Source organism: Phocoena sinus, chromosome 12, assembly GCF_008692025.1.
Source record: "Phocoena sinus isolate mPhoSin1 chromosome 12, mPhoSin1.pri, whole genome shotgun sequence".
NCBI lineage: Eukaryota > Metazoa > Chordata > Mammalia > Artiodactyla > Phocoenidae > Phocoena > Phocoena sinus.
In genome coordinates, this window is record NC_045774.1 from 27128708 (window position 1) to 27142002 (window position 13295).

The 13295-nt window shown below is 40.0% G+C and overlaps 1 protein-coding gene across 6 annotated transcripts in view; it reads left to right on the top strand.

Moving 5' to 3' along the window:
* MAP7 (microtubule associated protein 7) overlaps positions 1–13295 on the top strand; it is a 163997-nt gene that overhangs the window by 102715 nt on the left and 47987 nt on the right. For all 6 annotated transcript variants that reach the window (XM_032651644.1, XM_032651649.1, XM_032651648.1 and 3 more), the window contains exons 2-3: positions 1026–1127; positions 8429–8506. In XM_032651644.1, coding sequence (XP_032507535.1) covers positions 1026–1127; positions 8429–8506 — 180 coding nt within the window. The remainder of the gene's footprint in view (positions 1–1025; positions 1128–8428; positions 8507–13295) is intronic.

Consider the following 13295-nt stretch of genomic DNA (forward strand, 5'->3'; position numbering starts at 1 on the left):
GGGGAGTGATTGGAGGAGAGAAATCAAGGATGATTCCAAGGCTCTGGGCCTAATCTACTGGAGGAACGGAGTTGCCTGAATGGATGGGGAAGACTGGGTGGAACAGATTTTAAGGCAGAGGGTAGGAGGCAGGGAATAACAAGGGCTTGGTTTTTGACGTGATTTGTGAGAAGTAGCAAAGATACTTTAAATATCTTTTAAAAATATATTCAAGTCGTATGTGTGAAGAACAATTTACCTGAAGGACCCTATACTTTATATAACCAGAGAATTGCCTGATATTTCTGCCCTTCGGTCCCTTCCTAGAGTACATTTCCCTTAGTCTCTTGAATAATCTTTGTTATTGAACATTTGCTAGAGGCGTTTCCAAAATCCTAATAAATTATTTCCCTGTTTCCCTTTTGGTGACCTGCTTGGTTATGTTCTTGGAATTTTTTGGTTCCTAATGCATGACCTTTTTAAGAACAAAGATCAGAGGCTCTAGATCCCAGTCTTATTTCTTGCCAGTTGCTTTATGTATAAACTGGGACAGCCAGGGTGAACAACTCCGTGGACCCTGAACATGCCACCACTGTAGGATTGGTTAGTTGAGCTAAGGCTATTGATTTTTTTTTTTTTTTTTTTTTTGCACTACACGGGCCTCTCACTGTTGTGGCCTCTCCCGTTGCGGAGCACAGGCTCCGGACGCACGGGCTCAGCGGCCATGGCTCACAGACCCAGCCGCTCCGTGGCATGTGGGATCTTCCCGGACCGGGGCACGAACCCGTGTCCCCTGCATCGGCAGGCGGACTGTCAACCACTGCGCCACCAGGGAAGCCCCTGGGCTATTGATTTTTGAATGTGTTCTTCCCACTGAACAGTGTGCTCCTTGAGGGCAGGGGTTGTTGGCTGCTTAATCTTTATATTTCCTGAATCTAGCCTAGCACTTGATACAAGGGTTAACAGTAAATGTTGAATATGTGAATGTTTCTGAATAAATTTTAAGAAACTAAATATGTCTTTTCTCTTTTGTCTCATTTGTATAGCGCCTGATGGCAACAAAGTGCAAGATAAGAAAACCGCGGCCTCCAACCGGCCTGCTTCTGCTATTTCAGGACAAAATAGCAACCACACAGGAAATAAACCAGGTACTATGCATTGCCTTTGCTGTGGAAAAAGGAAGGTTAACCCAAAGGGCTTAGTCATGCTAGAATTTAGGAGAGCTTGGTTTCAGTCCTGCCACCAAAACACACACTCAGACTGACTCGTATGAATATGTCAGAGAACCTCTCACACCTTGATTTTCTCTCTTTAAAATGGAGATTCAAGGCTATGCCCTACTTACCTCTCAGAATCATTTTGACAGTCAGTGAGATGGTGTATGTGAATGCACTGTTTACTGTCAAGCAGTGTATAAGAGGAGATAATTTTGCCATTCTGCCTGAAATGATAGATATGACACTACTTTCTGTACCTGTATGCCCAGCATTGTTGCATATCTCTTTTGTGACTTTTTCAAACACCACTTAAGGAAATCCTTACACACAGCATGGCTGGTATAGAATGATGTTTTTGTTCTCCATTCCCTGCAATGATTGTACACCTACACAGTAATTTCATCTGATAGCCTGTGATTCATGGTCTGTTCCACTCAGTGATACGACGAAGCAAACACTCTGTAAACATAATACAAACAATTGAATAGACAATGCAGTTGCTTCCAGGTATCCAACAACCATTGTGTGGTCCTTGGGAGAGACCAACTTACAGTCTGATGATAAGAGACAGTCGAAGGTAAAGGCAAATTGAACACCCCATGAGGTTCTTGGAAGCGTACTTCTTGCTGCATCCAGGCCAGTCACTCAAGAACAGTGAATCAGTGAGAATAAAGATGGAAATAACTGTACCTAGCCCCATAGAAAACATTCCCTATTGCATCTAGTTTTGTGGGGCTTTTTTTCCCATGTGGAAAAAAAGGTCTTGAACAGAGAAGGTAAATTGAGCTTGCCATTTACGAGAGAAATAACCAGTACTATTGCAGGTGTTGCATGAGTAACCATTAGTGGCAAATGATGTGTAGTTTCAGTGGAGTTTTAATTTGTAGGCTAAGATTTCCCCATTTAGTCAGTTTGCATTTTCATTCATTTATCCATCCATCTATCCACCCGAAGCCCAGCCACCATCTAATGTTTATTGAGTAGTTGCCCTATGACTGGGACTGTGAGAGATACTGTATGAGCAAATCAACAGGGCCCCTGTCCTCATGCAGCTTGTTCTAGTGGACTTTTGTTCCTTATACTTCAGTGAGCATCCTTATAGAAGTAGAAGCTCTTTAGCCTGAAAATCCCATTTGTTTTACCATGAGAATTGAGCATAGCTAAATGGTTTGTACTGGTTTTCCCTTGTTCTCCCCATCAACCATTGCTTCTAATTCCTACATTCTTTACTGTGCAATGTATACTTTTATATCCCGATAACTTGTTTATTTATCTGGTGCTAGTACTGTATAGGTAGTAGGGAAATACTATTCAAAGACATAGTTCCTACCCTCTAGCTGACAGTATGGTGGAGTAAACCAGTATACAAATAAATCATTCTAACACAGTATTTCCATGATCAGAAGAGACATATGCAGAGTGCATAGAAATATAGAGGCCAAAAACATCTTTTCTGCTCCAACTGGCCATCTCTTTATGAAGCCATTTGATTTATGTTGCCAGAGTCAAGTTCAGTGAGGAGACGTTTCATTTCAGATTACATCTTTTAAGTATCCTTGGGTCTGCTTTCTTGCGTATACACATAGCAAAGATACATAGAAGACTCTTATTTTTAAAACCACCACGTTATCTTCCTGAGTATCTCTGAAGGTGACATAAGAGGTTCCAAGTTGGAGTTCCAGGCTTGAGTAAAACCTTTTGATTTTTTGGGATATGAGTCACAGGAATGTCTGTCTAAAGCAGTTTTTGTTGATTTTCTTACTGTAGGAACTTAAAAAGAAAAGAAGCACATGCTGTTTTGGGGATATTTTGAGTATTGCCCTAACCAGATGCAAGTATCCTGACAATGAAAAAGTGTCCCTTTTTATCCAGTAAATTTTAGTTAAATTTCTTGCCCTCCTTTACTTTCTGATACTTATGCTCTAGAACATCTCTGATTTAGAAAGCATCTATTCACATTCAAATTGTTAATATTTTACGTTTAAAACATGTAATGGAAGGTCCTCGTGGTGTTTTATAAATATGTGCACACTATTTCTTGTGTTATCCAAGAGGGAAGGGTACTCTCAGCTGTGAATACTTGAACCAAGTCCAAAAGAGACACTTTGTAAAGTTACAAAGTCTGTTTATGACTACTGTTAACTGAGGAAGTGCGAGATGCTTCTTCAGAACTCCATCAGCTGCCTCCAAATGGTAAAAGTTTTGTTTGTTTGTTTGTTTGTTTTTTAGCAGATGTAAGCTTTTATATATAGAATTTCCTGGATAAACAACAAGGTCCTACTGTATAGCACAGGGAACTACATTCAATATCCTATGATAAACCATCATGAAAAAGAATATTAAAAAACGTGTATACATGTATAAATGAATCACCTTGCAGTACAGCAGAAATTAACACAACACTAAATCAACCACACTTCAACAAAAAAAGTTGTCTGTGTATGACCTAAAATCAAGCCTTGGACTCCACTGTTCCACCCACTTTGGGAAACACCAAGCTTACATTGTTCTCCTTCTGTAACACCCTCCTCCCATCCCACCCACACTTCTTAAAGCAAGTGTGTCTCTGGCGATCCTTCTCAGTTGCCACATCCACTGTGAAACTTTTCCTGAGAACAAGCTGTGAATCTTCTTCCCATGCATTCCCTCTGTGCTTCGAGCAGTTATTTCTTAGAGGACTCATTTCACCTCGTCCTTGATTGTAACCCAAGTGGTAAAAGTTTGACCTGATTAGAAGAGAAAATTGCATTTTCTTCATGAACTACTGTGCACGTACTTGAGAAAAGCAGAAACTCCAGTTTATTAAAAATGCCTCTTAATTCCTATCCCTCTACTATTCCCCACCACAAGTCTTTAGAAGAGCCAGTAGAACTTTCTTCTTATAAATAAATTTCCCTCATGGAGGAAAACATGACTTGTCATCTTCCAGCCGTTTTCTGATTCTAATGACTCTGTAGATGCCATGCTGTGAAAAGGGGGGACAGGATTGAGTTAAAGATGGGATTTTAAGGCCTAACTCTGACACTTAACTATGCCACCTTCCTTAGTCACATGCATTTATTTCCTTCAGTTTTCTCATTTGGAAAATAGGCACAATAACTCTTCATTGAATGACTGGCTGCTTGACTAACTCATAGGATTATTGTGAAGAATAAACTGATAAAATATATGGAAGTCCTTGTAAAAAGCCCTAACAGAAGTAGTTTACTGTATAAACAGTAGTGGTTCAGATAGGAGTCAAGGTCTAGTGAGTTCTTGGAAAAAAGCCTTGTCAAAGTGAGTTGATTTTCTTGATCTTTGAGGGTCACTCTTTACTTCCGATTTTTGCAGAATAGTCCAGGTTTACACACGTCGCCACAGACAGACTCTTATCAGCACGCCCTTTCACTTTTAAAAGTGCCCTCATTTGGGTGGTCCCTCTACTTTGCAATCATCACAGGTAGGAAGTTGGATGCAGAGTGTAGCTGCAAGCTTACCGCCACCGAAATCCTATTTCTCTTAAAACTTCTCCATCTGAGAATAAGTAACTCAGTTCTATTCTAACAACGTTAGATCTGTTGGGAAACAATGTGAAATGTTTGTGATGTCAAATCATTTTCTATACCTTCATTCTGTTCCAGAGAAAAGTGATATGAGGGTAGAAATGAGAGGGAGACAAAAATTACAGAAAATTCACTATTTACTTGGAATTATTCAATTGTATTTTTTCTTTCTGAAATCCTACCTTTAAAGATCATTTTTATCAGTTTTTAGTTATTAAATCTTAAAATTGTAATCGCTAGTATTTACATTTTTAAAAGTCTGTTGTCAACTACAAGACTGGTATGAGTTTGCCCCAGTAGTGAAGGTTAATGGAGATGTACTGGCTCTGAAAGTTAGCTAAAGCTGTTGGCCCATTTGTTTATTCATTCTCTCTTTTTTTTTTTTTTGGCCGTGCCCTTGGCATGTGGGGTTCTTAGTTCCCTGACCAGGGATTGAACCCATGCCCCCTGCATTGGAAGCACAGAGTCTTAACCACTGGACAGCCAGGGAAGTCCCCTCATTCACTCATTTAATAAGTACTTATCGAATGCCTTCCTTCCTGTCAAGTATAGTCCTAGGCATGGGGAATATAACAATGAGCAAAACTGACCAGGCTCTGCTCTTCCCTACCTGCATTCACAGCCATCTTTCATCTGTCACAGGGTGTTTATTAACATTCTAGTATCAAAGTGGCTTTTTATTAATGTGACCAGAAGGGCGGAAACAGAATTCAAACTGAATACCTTTTTCACTCTACAGTATTTTCTATTGCCAGGTCCCCAAACCAACCGAAATTGTCTAGCATATCATAGTCAGTATGCATCTTATACTTTAGAAATGTGTTGCATTTGTTCTCAACTTCCTCAAATCTAATTCTAAATAAATACTGATTGAGATCAGTACTGAAGTGATAAAGGTGGCCCGTGGGAATTATCCGACTCTTAAGCATTGCCCTTATTTATAGTTTTCATTGATATGTCTGCATAGAACTGTATACAGCCTGTTGTTGTATACAGTTGTTACCAGACAGGATACAGTTTGTGAAGAGTGTAATTGTCATATGAAATGATAGCACAGGTATCAGAGGTAAACTATGCCCCCTCTTGCCTTGCTCTTTTCCAACTATGCATCTAAAAGGCAAGCAAGCATTCCATTGCATAACTGAGTATTGCCTCACGACTGCAGGAACATCAGTTATTGACTTAGAGTTCTCAGGGTTGGTTTGGATGGAAGAAGGTAGGTGAGGATGAGTGTGTGTGTCCCATACGTTGTTATTAAAACCTTCTTTTCAAAGTTTTGTGTGAAATTTGACAAGTACTTGAAAGTAAGCTAGAAATGTCACATACTCCATATTCCATGAACGAAATTTGACTTTATAGACTCTGTTTTACAGACTTTCTATAATGTGCCTATGTGGCTTTTATAAATAAAGTTGATTTTCAAGTTTCATAATAAAATCAAAGTATTCATGAGGGAGTAAAACCTCATTATTTAAGGACTTCTTTTAAGCAATAAGTAATTGTTGGAAGTCTTTCTTCTAACTTCATTTTGGCTTTTGTTCTCAGATCATTTTTTCTTCAAAATACCATTTTGCTATGGCTGTCACTTCCAAAAACAAATGACAGCAAAACTCCCCTGTCTGTGATCCTTAACAAAGTGCCTGAGGGGAGTCCACGTGCCCCTCTTCTGGTGTCAGAGGAAAACCTTTTGGGACCAGAGGCCACATTTTTCTACATAAAAAATATTTGAGATCTCATAAATGATTAGTAAATCTGGGAAATAATTATCATAATGAGTATGAGCTAGTGAGGGGTTCATATTATGAAGTTTTTGAAAAAGCATACCTTAAAGCAAAGGAAAAGCATAAAACATCATTGCCTGGTCCTGCCCGTGATGCACACTGCCAGGTTTATGTAGGTCCTAATGTGCTTTTAGACGATTTTTATTACGCTTAAATGTACAAATTCTGTGACGTTTAAGACGCATTTGGGATGCAAGTCCTTGAAGTCTGTTGATGAAGCTCTGCCAGTTGTCTCTAAAGTATTATTCCAGTAGGTTTCTATTTCTAATAAGAGATCTTAAAATTGTGATGTTAATTAAGTAGGGAAAATAAAGCTGATTTTAAGTGTAATTATCATCATCATCATCATTATTATTACTATGCTTTTCCTTTGATTTAGTAACAGGCAGAGTGAGTGTATTCATGTGACCCTCTGCCGGAAACCCCTCGGTGGCATCTCACTCAGAGCATGATCCAGAGTCCTCACCAGGCCCCCAGGTCTCTGGCCCCATCACTTACTGATCTCACTCTGCGCCAGTGGCTCAGATCTTCATATCGTTTCTTGAACACCTTAGGTACTCGTAACCTCAGGGCCTTTACACTTGCTTTTCCTCTCTTGGAATATCTGCACGGGTAGCTCCCTTACTTCCATCAGGTTTTTACACATAGAAGCTTCCATCACAATTAGACTTCCCTTGGCACCTATCCAAAATGTCAGACCTCCCCTTTCTGCCATTTCACAATCCCCTTGGCTGCTTTGCTATCTCCTTAGCATTTATCGCAATCTAACAGTTTATATATTGCCCCTTTTTTCACTCTCTATATTTTACTTATTTATTCTATAAATTTTCCCTAAGCAAACCCCATTTGGGCAAAGATTTCTGTCTTTTTTGTTAATAGCTCTCTTTTCCGCACATACAGCACTGCCTGGCGCAGTGTGTTCAGTAAATGAATGAATTTGTTGAGATTTATCAAGCGCGAGGCACTGTGCTAACGCTGTTGCAAGCATTATTTTATTTAATCCTTACAATGATGTGAGATAGGTTCTATTTTATCCTCATAGGCAATAAGTGAAAAGCCCATGAACCCTATATCATAGCTTAAGGCTTAGAGAGCTGCGTGAGTAATTCGGCCAAATCTCACAGCAAGTGAGTGACAGAACCGGAAGTGATCTCATGCCCGTCTGACTCCAGAGCTGGGCTGTTCACATCTATCTGGTGAACATCTATTTAGTATAATAAATTCACTTAGGAGTCTGTGTGTTGTTAAGGAACAGGCTTTTTGAAGCATAAAAACAATAGAGGTTCAGTAGCTTAGGAACACAAAACCTCATATATATTGTTTGATAAACACAAGCCAAGGGCACAGTTATGTTTTACACAAATTTGGGGGGGGCTGTGTGTCTTTTTATTCTACTTTATTTTTTTGAGTTTTATTGAGAATATAATTGACATACAGCATCAATTAAACTGTGTAAGTTTAAGGTGTACAGCATAATGACTTGACTTATATTGTGAAATGTTTATCCCAATGTGTTTAGTTAACATCCATCATCTTAAACAAAAAAAAAAAAAAAGAAATGGGTTTTTTCCTTGTGATGAGATCTCTTAGAATCTAACCTCTTATGTAATATTTTTAAATAGAAGATAATACTTGGAAATTCTCCGGAAAATTATAATAAAGTGTATCACTGAAAGTATAGTTACATGTACTAATTGTTGTCACGTTACTATACGTAAGATGTAGTAATATTTCATTCATCAGATTTACTGGACAAAAAGATATTTATCAGTGTATATCGTTTCTTAAAATCTGCCCCTCTTCTCATGTTTTTTTTCTCTTTTTATCAGTGTATATCGTATTTATTATCAGTGTATATCGTATTCTTAAAATCTACCCCTCTTCTCATGTTTTTTTTTCTCTTTTTCAGACCCTCCACCAGTGCTGCGCGTTGATGACCGGCAGCGGCTGGCGAGGGAGCGGCGTGAGGAGCGGGAGAAGCAGCTAGGTATCCCCAGCCCTCGCTTGATCTTTCAAGGACACCGTTGTTGAAATGTTACTTTTTTCCCCTCGAGGATGATGGACAAACAGACATCACTCTAATAAGCATGCTTTCTAGCATGCCTTTATGAGTTTTGCAGAAACAGAATTTAGTATGTTGATATAAACATAGAACTAGGGCTTCCCTGGTGGCGCAGTGGTTGAGAGTCCGCCTGCCGGTGCAGGGGACACGGGTTCGTGCCCCGGTCCGGGAAGATCCCACATGCCGCGGAGCGGCTGGGCCCCGTGAGCCATGGCCGCTGAGCCTGCGCGTCCGGAGCCCGTGCTCCGCAACGGGAGAGGCCACGACAGTGAGAGGCCCACGTAACGCCAAAAAAAAAAAAAAAAAAAATACCAGGAGATTCAGCATGTGGTTCTTTTTATGTGAACAGTTATGAGACTGTGCACTGCTAGGGCACTCACTGCTTTCCATGTTAAAATAATGCTGCTGTTGAATTTATAGACTGATGCTACCAATGTGCTGCCAGGAAAAACACAAGACCTGTGCTGAGGGGTCTGATTTTTCTTTTGTTATCTAAGGCCCTTGCAAAAGGTTAGCACCTGCAGCATTTGCCACGTAATCACCTAGAGAGCTGGGTCACAGGACGAGCTTACCAGGAAGCCAAGATCCGAGCACTCAGCAGTCCTTGTCTTCCAGAACATTGAGCAAGGAGGTTGGTGCCAACTCCTCCTTTAATGTCCATTTATGCAAAGTTGCTAAAACAGGATACTCTCTTTATGTGCCTTGGAAAGATGAAATGTCTAGTCAGTGTGTCTCATTGTTTCCAGAGCGTCTGGATATTTTAAAACCAGAGCTGAGTTAGGTTGCCACAGTCTTTCCAGTGGATGACCTATAACTTTTCTAAAGTTCTGCTGCATTTTGTAAACGTTAATGTTTCAGTTGGAAAACCCAGCCCCATATCCCATCTCTGATTATTTGTATTCAAGAATCCAAATTTGTGAAATTCACTGGAAGCTGATTTTCAAAAGTCTGTTGACATTGTTTACATTCTTTGAACACAGGCCTCTTTCTCTCGCTTGCCATCACGGTCATGTGAGGTCATTTCTTTTGCTGCCAAGGTTTTTTCAACACAGATTTCAATGACTTGCTGGAAGTAAACAAGCTGCGTGTTTCTGTGTTTAGAGTTTGCACCCAGGCTTAAAGTTCCCTGCCTCTATCAGGTCTCCCTCGGGCTGGTAGGTTCTTGGAGAACAGGGCTGCCTGTGGCCCTGAGGCGGGTCCCTCTTTGCTTGGAGTGCTGTGCAGTCTGGAGATCTTTCTTCTGTGAACTGTGCCCACTGCTCCCCAGTAAAGGTCAGTTAGACAAGTGGATCAGAGCTGAGAGGGAAAGGCAGAGCTACTAAAGCAGGAAGAGATTCCAGGTGAGCATAAGTATTTACACTCTGGTTTTGGATCCATCCAAGCAAAGATAAGCACTTGTGTCCTCTCCCCTCTCCACCCCATCCCTGTTGGGTTAGGTTTCCCACTGTTAAATGTCTCCTTAGCACTGCAATGCAGATTCATATCTACCTGAGTAAAAGTAGCTCCATAGGGTCAGGAGACTACTCCTTTATAATTTAAATCCCATCATGAATTAGCTTCTACACCTTAACTCATACCTGTCCATTTGGGTTTCTTTGTCTTTCAGATCCACGTGTTATTAGTTCTTTTTGTAGAAAGTATAAATATGCTAGTCACACAAAAATCATTTCCCTTCTTATGCTATAAAGTTGTATAGCTCTGAGCCTACAGATTCTCCCTACAAGTTGCCTAACTTTATCTGTTGTGTGGCTGGGTTTCTTCTTAATATGTGGCCCCATTTTAATTCATATCGATGATGTAGAACATGACTTATTAGTTTATATAGTTAAAAACTCTATTTGCTAGGTATTGTGTTAAGAGGATGAATAAAGGTTGAGGCCCAGCCCTCCAGGGCTAGCTACAGTCTAGTGGTGGGGAGGCGGGAACAGATAAACACACAGCAATTGTAATAGAGGGTGGTATTGAAGGGGTATGCACATGGGGCATCGAGAACCCCACAGAAGGACCTAACCCAGCCTGAGGATGTCAGGGGCCACCTGAACGTCCAACTAGAGGATGAAGAGGAGTCATCCAGGGAGCTAGAAGAGGTGGGGACTGTAGAGCACTGACGCAAGACAGGTGGCAAAAGGGCATCTGGTAACAGACCCAACCTGCTTATCAGATTCTTATATGGGTCAAAGTAACGTTCAGATTATTGTATTATCCTGTGGTCACAGCTTTACTTTGTTGGTGAGCTAACATATCATAGGCATGGTTTTTCTTTCTTCTTACTCCTACCGTATTTAATACCATAGTTTTTGTTCTTTTTTTTTTTGACCCCACCACTCAGTTTGTGGGATCTTAATTCCCCTGTCCAGGGATTGAACCCGGGCCCTCGGCAGTGAGAGGAGTCCTAACCACTGGACCGCCAGGGAATTCCCAGTTTTCCTTAATTTTGATATTATCTCTTTTGTTGTTATTGACAGTCATAATTTTAATGAAATACATTTTTATCTATCATATTTCTATTTTATTTTACTCATTTTTATTTTTTTCTGCATTATTTGCATTTTCTTTTAAAATTTCTTTTAAATTTTGGCCTATTCTTTTACTGACTTAAGCTGTCACAGTAGAAACTAATCTTCTTAAATACACAAATAAACATACATGCACACGTACATTTGTAAAAGAGTCATCTAAAATCTAGCATCTAATTTAAGCTGTGCCTTAGAATACATAAGGGTAATTTCTAAAAAAATCTTAGTTCTAAAAGAAAAAGTGCAGCTGATAAACTACCCATAAATATAAACTGTGCTTTGCAGAAGCTATGATGGGAGTAGAATAGTTTAAAAAAAAAAAAAGGTAGGAGGGGTGGGGAAGGGCTGTCACTTAATAGCAGGTCTTTGGGGTGTGCTTTTTGAAAACACAAAAGCAGTTGATAATATCAACTATTATCAAACTTTAAAGCTTTCCAAGTTAGAAAAAAATACATTCCAGAAATTCCAACAAAGCAAAGTTTAAAGTTATTGGCCAGTGAGATTGATTATTCACTGTTGGATGTAGGTTGAAATTAACATTGAAATCATTAAAGATTTTTTTTTTTTTGTAATCCACATTTTTAAAAAGCAAGTTAAAAGGGAGAATAAAGGCCTTTGTTTTGGGTTGCATGTCATGTTTGTACTGTTCTGCAAACAGGGAGGATCTATTAATAACTTTCTGTAGGATAAATTTCTGAGTCATGCTTTAATGCTTTATGGTAGGATTATATCATGTGGCCTGCTCTTTCCACATTATCCTTCAATTTATCACATAAAATCAGGCATAATTCTTCAAGTACGGGACTGTTCTGTTTGTTTGGTTGAGCATATGTACTCTGAAAGCTTGATTTTTCTGCCTTAAAAGGTTTTCCCATGAAGAAATCTCCTCAACCACTATTTCATCTGATTCTGTTCAGGCCGTTCCTTCAAACTTCTCTCTCTTGACTTCTGCATCTTTTTTACCATCTCTCTTCTAAGCTTTAATTTTGGTTTCCTTCCTGGGGTAAGTGGGAGAATTGTATTTTTAATTGTACAAAAAAGGAGGGTTGTGTCATGGTTTCAACCCTCCTTTTTTGATAATGTGGGTTTCACATTTCCAACTCACTCATAAGGCAGTAGATGCTTTCCTGTCATCTGAAACTCAACCTCTATACCAGCGGTCCCCAACCGCTGTGGTTGGTTGGTACAGGCAGTAATGCGAGCGGTGGGGAGCGGCAGGTGAAGCTTTGCTCGCCTGCCCACCCACCAGCTCCTGCTGTTCGGCCTGCTTCCTAACAGGCCTCGGACCGCTACCGGTCCGTGGCCCGCAGGTCAGGGACCCCCGCTCTATACAACTACATTGCCCATCAACTTTCCCTCCAGAACACTCCTCTGAGGAATTTCTGTGTCTCGGTCAATTGCACCAGCATCCCCCTGCCCCGCCCAATTATCTTTCCACTATTTTTGATGCTTTCGCCTGCTGCTGGAGGCACTGGCATCTTTCTACCAGCCTTAACTACCGCATCTTTTACAGAATGAAACATGGTGGTCCAGAGCTGTGCACTGCCTAGTCTCCACTCGGACCTGTTGAGCCGCTTGTAGGTACCAGTGGTCAGTCTGGACTCAGCCTAGTCCTCTAGCTGGGGCTTCAGCTACCTCTAGCCTGGTTTGTAGGTGGAATTTGCCACACTCACTATCCCTGAATCCATTTAGTCACAAGACCAGCAGGCCTCTGTCTTCAACATAGGTCTCAGATCCATGCCTTTAAATTTGCTGCCTCTGCTCTCATCCTAGTTCAGACCTTAGTAAATTTAGATTTTAGTTACCCAAAACTATCTCATAGATGTACTTCATTCCTCCAGCTCGGTCACGGTTAGTTTCAGTCCTTCTTTTTGACTCCTTCCTGGTTTTTATGATCTTTCCCCTTTTGGAAACTCTCATTTTCTTACTCTATATCTTACATAACTATCATATTTTAGCTCACATTCTAGTGCTACTTTATACGCTACTGAACTTTTTCTATTTGGACTTTATAGAACTTTCTGGTTGTATATACTTTAAGCTTTTAAAGGGTATGGCCATGGTTTTCTAATTCTTTTTATCCCAATATACAGCACTAAATATAAAACAGACACGTAATAAATATTTGCTGATTTTCCTGATTTTACCCGTCTTTAATTACGTATTAATAATATTAATATTATTCATTAATAATAATA